Below are 18,906 nucleotides of genomic sequence, written 5' to 3' on the forward strand. Positions count from 1 at the left end.
GATTGTATCCTATTCAAGCTGAATTTACACTAGATCACTTTAGTTCCTTAGATACTGTTGTTTTCCAGAAGCATGGAATTGGCATAAAAACTTTTACAACTCTTGAGCAACATCATGGTTGCTTATCACATGATCAGCACTGACCAATCAATGACTGCCTTTGAGCTAAATCTATTATTTTGCAAATTTATTAAACTATTTGCAATTATTAATTGATGACAGGAAAATGTTTCAAACATGTAACACTGTAACTAATGGATGTCAAAGTGCAAGTTTGTGTTAATTTAAAAATAGCTTAATTCAGAGTTTAGCCAGCTATTTTTTAGTACTGTATGGTTTTTTCCAGCAAAATCCCAGGAGTACTGTATACAATTTTGGATTTCGAGTGGTGTATATCTACACTTAAATCACTGCTTACTGCTGAGTAAAGCAGTGAGTACTGAAGGAACTACCCGCACACCGCAGTGTAGCTAAAACCTTGGTTTAATATCATATGCACAAATGCTGTAAGTCCAAAATGATGGAAAGTTCAAAGTTCAAGGCCCAAACCTTTTGAAAAGCAATCACTCACTTTTCAAAGTAATTGTCGATCATTTTTGAATTCAACTAAATTTACTTGTCATTTTTGTAAAAGTGATCAAGTATAGATTCAGCTTCACACTCTCTCTCACTTTAAAAGCTGAAGCCATCTCTTTCACAGGTCTATCCTTCATGTAGGCATACACAAAATTAGTCTATTGTCAAGACTTCATTGCAGGATTAGATGGCTGTATTCCATAAGCTGTATAATCCAAGTCTTGATACTAGGCTAACTCCATGTATGCTTACACAAAGATAACCCCTTTCACAGCGTATAGATTCAGCTTCATTCACTATCTAAAATTTTAAAAGCTGACACCACCTCTTTCACGGAAGAATCCCAACCTGCTTTGGTTCCAGATGGTAGAGGATGCACCCAACATGATGTCGCATTCCAGCGGTGCTTCAATCTCGCTGACTGGTGGCAAGTTGCTGGCGGCTGAATTTGGTTTCTGTCTGTGGACATTGACGGCTTGAATCACTGCTGTCTTGAATGTATCAATCTGTAATGAGGGGAAATAGCCAACAAAATTAAGCCCTTCCCAAGAAGAAAACATAATGCACAATGCATTTGGGTTTTTTAAGGTTTGTTTTTTACAATAATTTTTTTTACAAGCTTTTTGACAATAAAATGCCAGGGAATCAGTGATGTATCATTGAGTCCGGACTTGGACTCGAGTCTGGACGCGGACACAAAAGGACTCGCCCTTTCACACCCTTTCCAAAGTTTTGTCTAAATATTGATGGATCTGGAATAACTGACACTATTGAATTTGTTGGAACTGTAGAATCTTCCTCAAGGAAGTGTCTTTTTCAAATTGAGTACCCCATTTTAAGGGACACTAAACTTGTAAAGGCATGCAAAAAATTTAATGATTTTTTAGTCATCTAGCAGTCAGTGGTCACATTTGTGATGCGATCAAGCTAAATGAGTCTGATGTCGATCAAAATCAAAATTCAGTTTTCAATTTAATTACATGAGCTATTCTCAGAGCTTTATTTTGCTGAAAACCCCATCATAATTAGCCTTACAGTTCCAGAGATATGGCTAATTTAGTGTTGCTCAGAACAATAAAATACAAAGGAAGTTGAATACTATTATTGGCTATATCTCAAAATCAATATTCCCGACATCCGACTCATTTTGCTTGATCGCATCACATTTTGGCCATATGAAGCTGAACACTGCCCAGGTGTGTTTGGTGGTGGTGCCCCATGTGTTGCCTTCCTCCAGCCCACTCCAAAAGGAAGCACCCATGGTGTAAGGTATTTTGAAGTGGTTTAAACATACCTTGTAACTGCCAACATCCCTTGCACCACTGTGTTCCAATGGGTGACTTGTGAATGTTGCCCATGGAATGGTTTCACAGAATGGGTTCCAACGTTCCGCAAATGATGGTTGGCGACCTTTGTTCCAGTACAACCTCAGGCCCTGGCCATCTCTTGGTCTACAATGAAAAAAGTTAACAAACATTGTACATATTAGTACATATTGGTACCCATGCATCAGTTTTGATGTTTATAGAAAAGCCTTCTTCGTCAAAACGTAACACTGGTTCATTTTTATTTCAATTTCATAAAGCTACAAACCATGTGCATTTTGATGAAGTAGTCTTGTCCATAATCACTGGAAACGGACTACATGTAGGTATCAATCATCTTACTATAATTTGCCTTATGTTGCGTGTATGTATGTATGTATGTGTGTAAAAGGCTCCGTCAGTTTTGATCCCAGCCTCGCCAAATTCGCATACGGGGATGCAGAAAAATACGGGGGAGTGTCGTAAGCTACCTCGGTCGAAATCGGAGGTCGAAGGTCAAAGGTCAAATTTTAAACTTGGTCCGATTGGGCTGTAATTCATACAGGAGATCAAGAAAAATACGGGAGTGTCGTAAGCTACCTTCGGTCGAAATCGAGGTCGAAGGTCAAAGGTCAAATTTTAAACTTGGTCCGATTGGGCTGTAATTCATACAGGAGATCAAGAAAAATACGGGAGTGTCGTAAGCTACCTTCGGTCGAAATCGAGGTCGAAGGTCAAAGGTCAAATTTTAAACTTGGTCCGATTGGGCTGTAATTCATACAGGAGATCAAGGAAAATACGGGAGTGTCGTAAGCTACCTTCGGTCGAAATCGGAGGTCGAAGGTCAAAGGTCAAATTTTAAACTTGGTCCGATTGGGCTGTAATTCATACGGAGATCAAGGAAAATACGGGAGTAACCTAAGCTACCTTCGGTCGAAATCGGAGGTGGAAGGTCAAAGGTCAAATTTTAAACTTGGTCCAATTGGGCTGTAATTCTTACGGAGATCAAGGAAAATACGGGAGTGTCCTAAGCTACCTTCGGTCGAAATCGGAGGTCGAAGGTCAAAGGTCAAATTTTAAACTTGGTCCGATTGGGCTGTAATTCATACGGGAGATCAAGGAAAATACGGTAGTGACCTAAGCTACCTTCGGTCGAAATCGGAGGTCGAAGGTCAAAGGTCCAATTTTAAACTTGGTCCGATTGGGCTGTAATTTATCTGAGAGATCAAGGAAAATATGGGGAGTGTCCTAAGCTACTTTCGATTCGAATCACGGGGATCACATTTGGTTGCGATCGGTAAAGGATTGGGCTCAAAATTAGCAAAAATGTGCATTTTCAAAAGTCAGTGACCATGGTATAAACAATTGCACTTGCTGCCTGTGTTCTATAAATAGCTCTGATGCATTCTGATTCATGTACTTGAACTTGGTAAAATCTATATTAAGCCAATGTCTTCCACTGTGGGTTTTGAAGGGTAAAAGGCTCTGTAGCATACGGCCATACGGGTATACCTCTAGTTCTGATAAAGCCTGTAGTGATCAGCAAAATGAAATGAAATACTATTCTCTTATTTAACAAAGAGTTGCCACTAGTGAAATGTGAAATATGAAGTTAATTTTCATTTTGTATATAAATATTTGCACAAATTAAATCACCACCTAAATGAACCACTTTTCCTACTATAGTACTAAAAACATTTTTGCTGAACCATGAAATGGTATCAGCCTATAAGAGTGAATGTTACTAGCTTACTTACTAGCTTACTTACTAGCTTACTTACTAGCTTACTTACTAAGTTACTAGCTTACTGACTAACCATTTGGTCGAAATGGACATATCTCTAAATGCCACAAAGGTATGACCCCATGAGTGGTGTCATATGAAAGAGGGAAACATAAAGAATATAATAAAATATTTCCAAACGTCGGAGGTCATCCATGGGTCACAGGGTCAAAAAGGTCATATTAACCTAAAATGCTCGATTGAGCTTAAATTTAAATGCAATGATCCTTGTGACATTCTAAACATGTTTTAAACATTTACATTTATTTATGGTCATTAAGGGGTCATAAAGGGGTCAAAGGTCAAGGTTCTCAAAATGCTCCAATTGCGCTGAAATTTAAATGCAATGATCCTTATGACATTCTAAACATTTAAAAAATATTTTAAGATTCATTTAAGGTCATTAAGGGTCATAAAGGGGTCAAAGGTCAAGTTTTCAAAATGCTTCTATTGACCTGAAATTTAAGCATAATGATCCTTATGACATTCTAAACATGTTTAAAATATTTTAAAATTCATTTCAGGTCATTAAGGGGCAATAAAGGGGACAAATGTCAAGTTTTCAAAATGCTTCAATTGAGCTGAAATTTAAATGCAATGATGACAGTGGTATAGGCCTACCACAATATACTGCCGAAGCCACATGGTTCAGCTATGGTGCGGTTATCGCTCTAGTTTTTTTTATATCAGTTCAATACCGCAAAATATCAGTTTCAATAAAACAATTAAAACATATAAAATTGAATGCATAATAACTTAATTATGTACTGCTACAATATGTACAACTAAAGAAATAAAAACTATCTTGAGATACTTACGTGACCAATGTCTTCTCAGGGTAGGAAAACACGCCCTGTTGTATGGTATCAATTGATGCATGACCAATACGCTTACAGTCCATCAGCTTGCCTGCTACAAAGTCATACTTGACTATCAGCAGACAGTTTTCAGTCACAATGACCACTCGTTCCTTCTCATTATCCCAGTGGTCAACCCTGTAATATTTAAGAAATTTACAAATTTAATATTGCATAATCCACCGTATACATGTACCAGATCTTTGCAAATTTTTGACATCACCCATAAAAAATAAAAAAATTACGGTACTATTATATACAATGTATATGTTTCAATGAAGTTTTACATGTGCAATGCATGTTCTGTTAGAGTTATAACCCCAGGGAACTAACTGCCAGGGAAATTTCACGCACAGGGATCATAAAGCTGGTCATCCCAGACAACCAGATATTGATGTCAGGCTACTCACCAGAAACATTGACATGCCAGTCTGATGGGCTAGTGCTATTTTTGACACTATAACAATATACATAACAGAATAAATATGCTACTGAAATTCAAGGGGGCTACTGGATTTGGCTATTTCTGTTCAAATTCATACACCCCCTATAGAAGACATGACCTTAATCTCCTGCACAGATTTAAAATGGCATCACCCATTCAGGTAACCCTATTTGAAATCCACACTCACTGTGTGGAATATTAAAATCATGGATTTCAACAGGAATAGCCCATATACATGTATGTGGTGAAAGAACAATTTGAGGGCTGTTCACAAATAAAGTGTTAGAAGACATGACCTCAATTTCCTGCACAGAGATTAGGGTATATCAAGCACCCCTCATTCCAACCATATTTTTGCTCCTAGTGTCAAACTGTACCATTTAACTAGAAAATCATCCCCTCCAAATCTAAATTCAATCGGAGGTCGGGAAGGGGGTCCACCTTGAGCTTGTCGGCAAAGAATTTGTCAGGAATTTGGAGGGGATGATTTGCTAGTTAAATGGCAGAGTTTGACACTAGGAGCAAAACATATGGTTGACATGAGGGGCGCTTGATGTACATTCAGGGGACCCCATTTGAAATTCACACTCCCTGTGTGGGAGATTAAGGTCATGTCTTCCATAGGGGGTCTATGGATTTCAACTGGAACAGCCCATACTTTATTGTTACTGGCTGGCCACTGGTACTTACTCTGTAAGAAGCCATACTCCATGTACTTGTCCATCAACTGGTTCCTCAATCACAGCCTTCTTGCATTCATTCACAGCTTCTTCCAATCGTCCACACTGTAAAAAATATAACACAGCGAACAAGTATGTGTGAATGAAACTTTTTTAACTTGAACAATAAGCATATAGATTTGTCACTGAATCAACCTCATGGCGAAAAAATAAATGCCCCCCCCCCTGAAAACTTTCACACACCCGGGTCATTTATTAGGAACAATAATACTAGGCCTAAATTTAACACTATTTAAAATACTAATTCTAAATTTAAGAAATGTTGCAATTACACACAAGCCTCAAAATAAGCAGATCTGGACCAGGAGCCATACATTTGGAAAAAGCAGCTCCTGGTCCTGTGATTGTCTAGTGAACCAGGGGCCATTTTTAAAGAGCTAAGATTAAGAGTCATTTAAATTTTAATTGCACACATTAAGGGGGTACTACACCCCTCGATAAATTTGTGCCTATTTTTGCATTTTTTTTAAAACTAATAACACAGTGGTAACAAAAGTTATGTATATTATAGGGGCAAGGAATCCAATTACTACACTGGAATTTCAGTGACCCAAGACAAGCGGTTAGTTATTTATGATAAGAAAAGAGGTAGGGCCTACCGCTAGAATGTACCTCATTTCCTATCATATACTGAACCGCTTGTCTTGAATCACTGAAATTCCAGTGTAGTAATTGGATTCCTTGCCCCAATAATATACATAACTTTTGTTACCAGTGTGTTATTATTTTTGAGAAAATGCAAAAATAGTCTAAATTTACCACAGGTGTAGTACCCCTTAAAACAAAAAATGTAGAGCCTGGTTCAGTATGATGTTGGTGTGGAACAGGAACCAAAATGAACTTATTTTCAAATAACAAAATGTCAGCAATTTCAATTTATCATAAATCACAGATTTTGTGCAGGGTGGTTGACTGCAAAATAGCAAAACACAGCTGATGGAGCTGTTTTGAAGGTTACTGCACCAATATTCTTCTGAATAATTTGGTTGAAAAAGGAGAACAGATTGCGGAACACTTTGGCTTTTGTGAGTGGCGATCTTTGTGTATGATGTCAACTTTCAATTACAGCCTGTCATCAGGTTCACATGTTTTGTTAGCTCACTCTACGTGTTGCATTTGGCATATAAAATGGCCATTTTCACACCAGGGGTAACTTCTGTCTGAGTCTCATCATAGGGTCAAAATTTCAAAGTATAAACATAAACATTTCTATTAAAATAATGAGTGGAAAGGTGTAAATTATTAAATTTTTATCATTCTGGAGCTTAAACTACAATATATGCTATTAGAAAATGTACAAACTAAAACAAATTTATACATATGTATGATCAAATTTCACATCTCAGTTGACAACATGTGCAGGGCAAATACTATCCAGTTTTCAAATGTTCACAATTAAAATTACATGTGGCAGTTTTTACTGAACATATACAATGTAGCATTTGAAAGAAAAATTATAATCATGAGCTAACTGAAGAAAATACAGATTTTAGAACAACAAAAAGGTCACATTTATGGACATCTCCCATTATTATGTTTTGATGGATCCAAGTTGTGATAATATTGGATCCAAAACATAATTATTAATAATGATAAAATTGGATGCTTTACGCCCAATATTTATTGGTCTCGCTATGAGTTTTAAAATATTGGACTCGACTACGTCTCGTCCAATATTTTAAAACTCATAGCTCACTAATAAATATGGGCTCAATCGAACAATTTTATATCAAAGATGATTATGCTACCCAAGGTGGTTGCTTTACATGTACATGTACTTACATGTACATATATGGTCATTTTCACGGTAAAGGGTGTAACTTTGGATTTTTAACATTTTAATCCGTAGTGTTCTAATAAAGCCACAGAATTCCATGATTTTTGGCCAAATAAGTCATCTAGTTAGCAGCTACCTTGGGTAGCATAATCAGCTTTGGGAGTTACTGCGTTCAGTTTTAGCAGGCTTAAATGCAGGGGCGGCGCCAGGGTATTTTGATAGGGGGGGCAAAACCATTTTTGAAATTTGTTATCTTGTGCGACAGCGCTTCCCGTCCAAGCGCTTGTGACGAGAGGGGGTGTCTGAGGGGATGTGCCCCCCTCAGAATTTGGACAATTTTAAAAATGAAGCCATTTGATGCACCTTTTTCGGGTTATTTATTTATTTTCCAACCGCATATTTTTATGGATTTCATTCACGGGCCCGACTTTCAGCCCGCTGGTTTTAGGCATGGACCTACTCAATTAGTAAATCCAGCACCTTTTGGCAACAAAATAAGTTCATTGTACAAATGTGCACGGTGAAATATGGTGGAAATGTTAAACAAAGTCGCACGAAGCCTTGAAAAATTGGCACTTTTAGGCTAAAATGGCCAAATATGAGGTTACTTTGGTCAGAAACCCACATACAGGCATCAACATTAGGGAATGATTGTATGGACCATCTACCCTATCAAAATATTGGGGATTTATGCCCCCACACCGGTCGGATCTCTACGCCTCTGAGTCGCAAGCAGTGTAGGCCTATGTTAAGTCAGTTGCATTGTATGTGATATGCCGGTTTTTTTATTATAAATTGGCACGATAAAATATATGAGGGGGGGGGTCTTAAGGTTGGAAATATTTCAAACTGAAAGCCGTAATCAGGAGCGTAGACGGGAGGTATAGTCGCCCCCTATGATCACTAAAAGCCCAAAACTCCACTTTGCGGCGTGAGCGGCTTAACTCCCTGTTTTTTTATGCTTTTCAGTTAGAAAAGGACAAAATTTGCCCATTCGCGAGTGTATAGCGGCTAAAAAACTAGGTTCTTTATGAGTTGGGAGAAAAGGCAAGAGAAGCCATGTGACTTTTATGGGGAAAATTTGCGAAAATGGGCCCAAAATATAAAACCAACAACTTTAAAACCGCGTGGTCAGCATTTCACAAGGGCAAGATGTCCGAAGGGGGGTTTCCTCCTTCTAACCATGGCCAGGGAGGAATGGCTCCTTTTCTTCTTCTCCTCCTCTCTTTCTCTCCCTCTCTTTCTCTCTCCTTCTTCTCTTTCTCTTTTTCCTTCCTTTTACCTCTTTTTTGAAAATCATAGGGGGGGCAATTGCCCCCCTTTCCCCCCCTGTGGCGCCGCCCCTGCTTAAATGTACTTAATATTGCCATTTTGAAAAACTATAAAAAACAGTAACATTTTTGTAAAACCCTGTGTTTTCTTCAGTTAGTTCATGGATAATTTTTCTTATCCTGAAAGTACAGTCATATGTTCAGTAAACACTGCCACATTAGATTTAATTGTGAACAGCCCTGTATTTTTGAGAACCGGACTTGATATTTGTCGTTTCGAGGCTTCATTTTCCGTTAACAATTGTTAACAAACTTTGTGGGTGTAGCTTTGGTTCATAATTCTTGGTTATTTCTTCACTTCTTCTTGATTCATAACAGTTGTTATCTTAACTTGAAATGGGTAACAAAAATTAGTCGATTTGCAAGCTTTTAAAATTTTATAAAATCTTGACTTCAAAGAGCCGTTTTCCGTTAACTTTTTGAAGCCTCCAAACAAACTGTTCAGCAAGCTTGTGCAAATATAAATAAAAGAGCTCATCCAATCTATTTATCAAAATGTAGCAAAGTAGATCCTCAAGTCACATGTTTTTAAATCGTGGAGATATATATCACCGTTTGAAAATGGGACCCAATACAAACTTTCCGTTAACAATTGAAGCCTCCGAAACAAATGAAGCCTCCGAAACAACAATAAGATTAATTATCATCTATGCATATCTAAATTGGTGTGTTTCATACTGATATGGGCAATTCCATGTTACTCGCGTTACATTTTTGATAAAATCAGCACATTCAATGTCATATAAATACAATTGAACAAGGAGTTGGTTTATTCATCTTCTCTCCACATGTACTTACCGACCCAATGTATCAAATCACATAAACTTTAATTTTGTAAATAACTAGATGAAACATTTATAGCAAAAAATGTGATTGTGACTCGCGTTAACGAAAAAATTACACCTTCAAAATTAGGCTTTTACTTGTTCAATATTTCTCCTCAAACAAACAGCTGCAGACAAAAGTTTATACCACTAAGTAATTACCTTATATCTCAGCTGTATTACAGAAACAAACACCAAGTATATTTGAGATTGGTATTTTTAAAATGGCCAACTTTCACTAAATTGGTGCGTGACTCGCGTTACGTGACTCGCGTTACGCTCACTATTTTGATTACATGGTCCCACTTTGAAAGCTTTAAACACGCTCAATTTCATTTCCATTGTGGTCAGTTTTACTTTAGCAATATAAAAATACTGTAATTCAGCATTAAAAGGACCCTCTCCTCTTGGGTGGGGTGGTGATGTGGTGGGGTGGGGTGGTGATGTGGTGGGGTGGGGTGGTGGTAATGGGGGCTAATGATGGAAATTAAAAAAAACTAGCAATTTGAATAAGAATACAATTTTCATATACATTTATTACATAAAATGCATTGAAAAACTGTATGGAAACATTCATATACACCAGGCACAAAAAGAAACTTGTCAGTTATAGTCATCCTTGCTGTTCAACAACCTGATCATTTTGGATTATTCTGAAATATGCATTTTGTTAATTGGAGTTTGCTTTCTCACTTGACACCCTGTTCGTAAAAAAACAAGAATTGACCATGACATGCGCCTCCAAACTCTCAAACCCCAAAATTAAAAGTTGCAATTTCAACGATTTTCAATGGGATGCATCGTTGTGTTGTACACAAGCACCACGGGCCGATCAATAAAGCACACAGTGTAACAGGCACAATTGAATCGTTAAAATTGCAACTTTCCATTTTGGGGTTTGGAGGCACATATCTTGGTCAATTCTTGCTCGATTTTCATGAACAGGATGTCAAGTGAGAAAGCAAAATCCAACTAACAAAATGTATATTTCAGAATAATGCAAAATTATCAAGTTGTTGAACATCAGCAAGGGTGACTATAACTGACGAGTTTCTTTTTGTGCCTGGTGTATATGTAAAACTGATATAGACCATTTAAGGTTTGCAAAATGGGTTCCTAAAAATTTTCCATATGTGCAAAGAGGGGTAAGGATTTTTTGGCAGGCTGAGAAGAGGATCAAGCAATTTATGGCAGGCTGAGAGGGGAGGTCTGCTTATTGCACAGCCCCTAGTAGCAAAATATAAAAGGCTGCCGCTGATCAATGTGGAACACATTCCTCAGACTTGATTTATTCATCTTCTCTTTACATCAAATCACGTAAACTTGTAATTTGTGAATAACTCTATGTAACGATGTAACATTTATTGACAAAAATGTGGTTGTGATTTTTGTTACTAAAATTACCCCTTCCAAATTGAGCTTTTACTTTTTCAATATCTCCTCAAACAAGAAGCTGCACACAAAAGTTGATACCACTAGGTTATACCTTTTACTGCAGCTATACTACAGAAGCAAACATTAAGTACATTTGAGTTTGGTATTTTTAAAATGGCCAACTTAGTGCGTGACTCGCGTTACGTTACGTGACTGTTACACTCACTATTTGATAACACAGCCCAATTTGAAAGCTCTAAACATGCTCTATTTAATTAATATTGTGGAATTCAACTTTAAACATGACCTTCTGTTCTGGGGTTAGGTGGAGAAACTGGGGTGGAATGGTGGTAGTGGGTGTTTATAATGGGTGTTTATAATGGAAAGTCAAATTGTAAATTTGAATTCACAGATGGGGACAAAAACGATTTCCAGTCCTGCAATTTGTTAAGTGATGTACAAATGTACAATAATTATGAGTCCTGTGGAGGGTAAAAGTGGGAGTGAGAAGTTTTAGTGATTATTTATGGATTATTTTCTAGCCCTATTGTATAGAGAGCTGTATAATATGTGTGACTCGCGTTACAATATCGTGACTCGCGTTACATTGTGACTCGCGTTACCATTTTGAATAGTCTGTCTCTGGTGGTACAATTGTAGCAAACCAAAAACCTTCTGAAATAATTACGAGTTATGACCCAAACCAGGAGGAAAATGAAAGGGAACATTTATAACCCTTTAGATTTTTTACTGCATTAAAAAGTTGTTCTTTTTGTGACTCGCGTTACATGCTTAACATTATACAACTTGCCGTGCCATCCTGACCATTACCAACACAACTTCCTAATTTTTTATTTTTTTATTTTGACAAATTATGTATCAAACAACACTATCACAAAAAAAGAATTGTTTTTTGTTCCATATATTAATGAGAAAAAAATTAATTACTTTTGACTATCTGCTATTAACAAAATGTAGGAAAATACATTAAATCCTTCAAATCAATGAAAAAAAAAAAATACTGCCGCTGATATTCATTTGAAAATTTCTTTTTTCTTAACTTTAAAGGGTGTATAATCAAAATATATCATCAATTATTGCCAATTGCAAAGTTCATATTTTTGAAAAAATGTCATTTTAACATGGAATTGCCCATATCTGCATTGTAATTATTACTTGATATGTGCAGAATGTCATAAATTTAAAAAAAAATTGACATTATGGTTAATGTTTGAAAAATATACTGATATCCAAAAAATCTTGTTTCGGAGGCTTCACATGCAAAAAACACCATACTTAACAAATGGGTGAAAAAATTAACATGTGATAAATCTACAATATCTGCCGCATAGAATCATTGATTCAATATACACAAGAAAATAACAGCTTAGATGATCCCAACACTGTTGTTTTCAAAAAAACTACTTCTGCAATGTTTAACAATTGTTAACATGAAGCCTCCGAAACAAAAAAAATGACTTGCTGTGATAATTTAATTTTTGTCACAACTGAAATTCAATACTTAGATAGAAGCAAAGCATGAAAATTGGTAATTGTGATATTTTTTACCTATTTTTTTATGTCAACTTGTAGTGGTTAGCCAAATATTTTACTTTTATGATCACCTGTGTTGTTAACTGAAGCCTCCGAAACACAAATTGCTTGAATTGCCAATTCTAAAAATAACTCCAATTTCTGTGAAACTTGGCTGGGAGGTTCCTTTCATCAAGTAGTATTTGTACATGAAGTTAGACATTCAAATTATTTTAGGAACCCAATTAAAACTTAAAAAATATGTTTGAGGTTTGGAAATTTCCATTGTAAATGACACTTGATGTTAACAATTTTCAAAACTGCAATTACAAACATAGCAAAACATGGTATAAAATTTAACTTATATCTGTTGACTTACTTTGGAATGGGATTTCACATGTATTCCAGCTTTCATGTCATAATTTTCTGAGGTTATGTAAAATACATTTTTCTTAGATTTTAACCAAAATGTTATGGAAATGTCAATTTTTTTATTAGAAATCAAAAGGTTTAAGCCTTGAAACATTATTTTACTGGAATTTAAGTTGCTTTTATGCATGATTTCAGTAAACAGAAACATATTTAAGTGGTTTGAAATTTTGACCCAAAAAATCAAAAGTTACACCCTTTACTGTGAAAATGACCATATGTGACCAAATATCTTAAAATTCTGTGAGCTTTATTAGACCACTACTGATCAAAATGTTTCAAATCCAAAGTTACACCCCTTACTGTGAACATGAGTACGTAATATTCATGACCATAGTCACCATACTACCCACTTCAGATGATATGTGTAGCAAACATGTACAGACCCAAACCTGTACAGGCCTGGAAAATTCTTATTTCCAAGGAAAGTAAACAAGATTTTTTTTTCGCAAAATATATATTTATTTTTTGTTAACTCCCAGGAGCTTTCTGAAACTTATTTTCCAACATCAAGGCCTGATCTTGTGGTCCAGTACCTGAGTCTGAGTCACTAGCTTGTGATATTATTATCTTGATCAAGATGACCAAAATATTGACGGCATTCTTAAAATCATCTGATGTGCATTAGACAAAATTTACTGTGTGACTGTACATGTGTCATATTGTGGTATCATGTGACATGTGATGCATAACTACATGTAATCTATTTTAACAAACTTGTACATCATCCCTACTTTTAGAAATTGAGGCACTGTTGTTTCTGGACAGGGTTACTTGGATTATTTTTTGACAGGGATGTGCGGCTTGAGCCCCAATACCCATTTCTAGTTAAGGGTAATGTTACCAAAAATACTCATGTGATTTGCTAAAAATAGTAACTCATATCTTTAAAAGGATTTTTGGTTTAAGTGATTTTATTTAAATTTCGTGCACAACAGCGTGCAAAAAATATTATTTGAGTTTTGAAATAGGCCTACCGTACATTAACATGTAGTTGAAGTACCGGTAACTTGCATTAAGTTTTGCGTAGCCAGTGCGTAGCCCACACGCCCGGGGATGGGGGGGGGGGGGGCACTTCAATTTGAAATGGATATCTAGGTGTAGGGCTGGCACTTTCGCACTAAGGGGCATTTCGGTGAGAGCAAAATGTAAAAAATATATGGGGTCATTGGGTGAGAGCATGATTTTTGGCATTCGGTGAGAGCAAAATGTAAAAAATATGGGGGCATTGGGTGAGAACATGACTTTTTTTTAAATGGAATCTTTGGGTGAGAACTGATGACAGCACCACAGAAACCTCGAAAATCGAATTTCTAGTTCTAAATGACTTCAAATTTCAAAATAAGTACCAAAATCAGTGATGAATGAAAGTTGCTGTTCAAATTGAACTTAAGGGTCTTTGGGTGACAGATCAAATGGAAAAATAGGGGTCTTCGGGTGACAGAGCATGTGTTCGTAAAAAATATGGGGGCTTTGGGTGACAGCGATGCTGAAAAAGGGGGTCTTAACAGCCCTACATATGCGTCACCTCCAAATTTGGAGGGCCCCCCCCCCACGCGTAGCATGGAAAATTTTTAAAAGGAGAGCCATATCTATCTAGATATCCCCCGCATTACTTGAAAAGTCGAGCTTTGAATTTTATTACCAATAGCTTCAGATTTGAGGCTTGAGTTTGGAAGTATAAACACTAGCTGATCATGATGGCAATAGAATGAAAAAATGTTGTTAAAATTGCGCTTTCAACTCAATTTTAACCTGTTCCAAATAGGTGTACAATGTAGTACCACTTTAATTTATGTTATCAAATTTATGAAAATTAAATTTTAAAATTTATAGTGTCAAAGTCAAAAACACTTTTATTCTGACATTTGATGGAATTTCGTCTTCCTTTATACTATAGAAAAATTACTTAATTTGTGTACATCGTCGAACATACTCTTTGCGTGGCTCTGCGTAGTAAGCTGTTGTACGCAGATAACCTCGCAATATGTTCCTCGATGTACACAAATTTAATAATTTTTCTATAGGCAAGGGTTATTAATTTTAAGGGAAAAAAGACATTGCACATTGGCAAATTGAATGTTTTTAGTTACCTTTGCCTCAGTCATTGTCAGTGAGTGTCCAAGCAGGCTAGACATTTGCTGAGCTGAGGGGGTGGAAGCTTGAGGCCAGTCAAGTTTCCCGAGATTTAAAAAAATTCTTAAATCAATTTTATTTTTAAGGATAATTATCATCAGAACGAAAAGTATTAACTAGATGCATGTCATGTACAATAACATGTTTTGTGGTGAAGAAATTAAAGAAAATTTTCTACATTTGAATACAAAAAGTTAAAATCATGAAATGAAAGTGACATAGCCGGGACCGGGTAATTCTCATCATTCATGTAGGTATCACAGGCAAACCTTAGTTAACACATTTGCTAGTCAGCGAAATTCGCCGACACCTGGGCCCAAACACAATGCATATTTACATAGAAATTTGAATTTTTTTCGAGAACAGGTCGGTGAAGGAAACCTACATAAATATGTTTTCTATACTTCACTTGACTCAAATATATGATTTTTTATGGTGATAATCAAGTCGCACATGGAATTTTAGAGGATTTTGATAGCAGTTCCATTAAAAAAAGCTGCTATCGCCATGAGACTAAGATTCTAGAAACACCCCTAAATGCCGTTTGGGGGAATTTTGCTAGCACAGAATCTTTTTGATGAAAGTAAATCTTTGACTTTGACAAGATGTAGGCCTACCTTTGTTACGGAAAGTGCTATGACAAAAATGTTTTCAGTTTTGGCTTTCTTTACTCAAGGGCTTTAATTTGATATGTAAAATGATGCAGTTTGATGGCAAATTTGAATTCACTGACACCTAGCATACCTAATTCATGGTCATGGATAATTTATTTACACAGGCTGCACTGGGAACTCAGCAGACATGTATGTCAGATGCATGATGATGAAGGTTTGCAATGATTACCTTGGAGGCATAGAAGCCTTCTTGAATGATAGGAGAACATGGAGCTGAGCTTGGTCTTCCAAGTATTGGTTGTCCAGGCTTATACTGATCAAGATCCCCACCAGCTGGAGCTGGAGGTGGTGGTTGTTGTTGTTGTGGTTGACCCGCCCCTGTATTTCCCTCATCTAACAGATTCCCCGACTCCATCGGAGAATTTAGACTCAGCGTACCGCCCTTAAAATTCACTTCAGGAACATTACCGTCTTCCAGATTGTCCTCAATCCCGTTAGTTGTATTTTGGTGCGTCATTTTGTACGATCTCTCGAATAATTCAGCTCAGAAAATGATGTTTATTTTCATCTAATTCTCTCTGCTGATGACATAGACGTCACGAGATCAGAGAAAATAAAGGTAGAGAAGCGACACTCCGTACAATTAACGTGCAGACGGCCTATACCGATGTGAGGACAGAAAATGTGACTCTCCTGCTAGTCTCAAGGCGCAGGCCAGACTGTATGCGGTATAAACAAAAACATAATTAACTGGTTGTGTAGGAGACTAGCAGGAGAGTCACATTTTTCTGTCCTCTACTGTCCTCCGGAGTGTCGCGGTCCTGACGAGATCAAAACACGGTGAGTAATTATGGTCCCCTGCTGGCTTATTTTGGCCCGTTCAAGCTATGTACAAAAGAGGGCGTAATTTGAAAACCAGCAAATGGAAGATGTGGTACAAGGCAAGGTTCCTGCATACAAACCAACGTGGATCCTGTGGTGAACCCGGGAATTTCCCGTTTAAAAGTAAACAATGTTACATAATTGGTAACAAGATGCTGAAAAAGCCCTGTGAAAAGTCTATGAATTTTTGTGAGCCGCTGGCGCATAATGACAAGAACTCCAAGATCCTCATAAAACTCATATCACTGATATCTAAAGGCCCATTCTTGAACTTGAACTTTTATTGAAAACACCTTTCGTCCCCCTATAAATAAAGGCTTAAACAAAATACGACTATTAATGTGACGAAAAAACAAACAAACAAACACTTTACATATAACTAAGTTAATAAATACACTGTAATAATATACTTAAATTGTATGATATATTATAAGACAAATATTTATATCTAAATGAAAGTGAAAAGGTGAAAGCCAATGTGAGTTGTTTTGAAAGAGTGATTTAAAAAGTTTTTCTGGAACATGAATTTATAAAAAGAGATGATTGAGGCTATGAGAGCCTAAAATTTCAGTGATTTTCTCATCATCGCAAAAATCATCTAAATTCAGATTTTGGTACCAGGTAGGCCCTACCTAATTTGTCATATTAAATTTGTCCTAATGTGTTCAAAGACTTGATGATATCCTGGTTCAGCCGAAAGCCGTTTATTTAAGAAAAAATAAGCAATTTACACGATAGATACATATATGCATAATAAGGTCGGGTAACTGCGTTGCACTGTGAGAGCATATGGTCGTAGAGATTAAAGTTAGAAACAGTGCAAAATATATATACCAAGAGGTATAGATAAACACGACGTTTCGGTTGGACCCTTTGACAAGTGTGAGGCCAACCAGAGAAAAAACTTACACTACAATGCATCACAAACTAAAGTACAATTACACAACAATAAGAAAAATCTATACCAGAAAGCTGATGTAAACAAATCCCTTAAGCAACTATGAAAAATACAGGGTGAACAGGGTGGTACAAGAAAATTATAAATTGAATGTACAAAACTTAATATTGAGTCCACGAGGTTGCATAGTGCCGAGTTTGAATATAAGACGGTGTTCTGCAATGAGTCTGTCCTTATTGGAGCCGCGAGATTGTATAACAGCGGAGACTCTGAAGTGGCTAACATTACAAAGAGAAGGTGGATTGAAATGACGAGCAACAGGGAAACCAGCGAAGTTCTTAGAAATGGAGCGGAGATGTTCTGTGGTACGATCTGCTAATCGGCGGCTGGTTTCCCCTATGTACAATATATGGCAGTTGGTACATTGAATACAATAAACAACATTGCGAGAGATGCATGTGAAGTGCGAGGTGATGTTAAAACCCCATTGGGACCGCGGATGTGAGTTTCATTGGAGACATGCGCACAGGTATTACACCTTCTCCTATCACAGCAAAAAGTACCAGGGGTGTCACATGGCTGGATGGGGTGTGAAGCGCGGACGACCTGGTCGCCAATGTTCTTGTCCCTTCTGAAGGCGGTCACCGGGAGTTGATTAAAAACTTGGGATGTGGAATCGTCGTCAAGAAGTATGCGAAAGTTACGGAATATAATATTGCGAATAGGAAGATTAAGCGGATGATAAGTGAGAACCAAGGGAACTCTTTCAGAAGATTTGGATCCGGATGGTTGGAGAGCAAGATCCCTGTCAACTGATTGAACCCGATCAAGAGCAGCTTGTGTGGTGTCGGTAGGGTATCCACGCTCATGGAAAAAACTAGTCATGTCATTGTGAACTTGATCCAGATCATTCGTGTCACTGCAGATGCGTTTGGCACGGAGGAGCTGACTATATGGGATTCCCTTTTTGCAGGCAGGTGGATGGCTGGAATTGTACAGTAAGTAACTATGAGAGTCCGTGGGCTTATAGTGGATTGTAGTGGTGATCTTGTTTTGGCTGTTAATGATAAGTTTGAGGTCCAAGAAAGTTACTGAAGTGCTGGAGATTTCATGAGTGAAGTTAAGCGACTCATTGTAGGTGTTCACATGAGAGATGAAGTGGTCGAGATCCTTTCTGTCACCAGAGAATGCCCCTACAATATCATCGATGTACCTTTTGTACAGGAAGGGCTTAGGAAGATCATAGGTGCGAAGCATTTCATCCTCTATGTACCCAACGGTGAGGCAAGCCACACTAGGACCGATTTTTGCACCCATGGCAATTTTGCACCCAATGACGATTCCACATCCCAAGTTTTTAATCAACTCCCGGTGACCGCCTTCAGAAGGGACAAGAACATTGG

General features: G+C 37.2%; 1 protein-coding gene across 1 annotated transcript; it reads right to left on the reverse strand.

Moving 5' to 3' along the window:
* Positions 1-611: 611 nt before the first annotated feature.
* LOC140157146 (tumor protein p63-regulated gene 1-like protein) lies at positions 612-16,331 on the reverse strand. The gene is made up of 5 exons (XM_072180228.1): positions 15,953-16,331; positions 5,656-5,750; positions 4,482-4,658; positions 1,871-2,027; positions 612-1,082 (listed from the first exon to the last, which is right to left on the reverse strand). The coding sequence occupies exons 1-5, from the start codon at positions 16,238-16,240 to the stop codon at positions 885-887; spliced, it is 915 nt and encodes a 304-aa protein (XP_072036329.1). The 5' UTR covers positions 16,241-16,331; the 3' UTR covers positions 612-884.
* Positions 16,332-18,906: the final 2,575 nt, after the last annotated feature.

Source organism: Amphiura filiformis, chromosome 7 (assembly GCF_039555335.1).
Source record: "Amphiura filiformis chromosome 7, Afil_fr2py, whole genome shotgun sequence".
Classification (NCBI taxonomy): Eukaryota; Metazoa; Echinodermata; class Ophiuroidea; order Amphilepidida; family Amphiuridae; genus Amphiura; species Amphiura filiformis.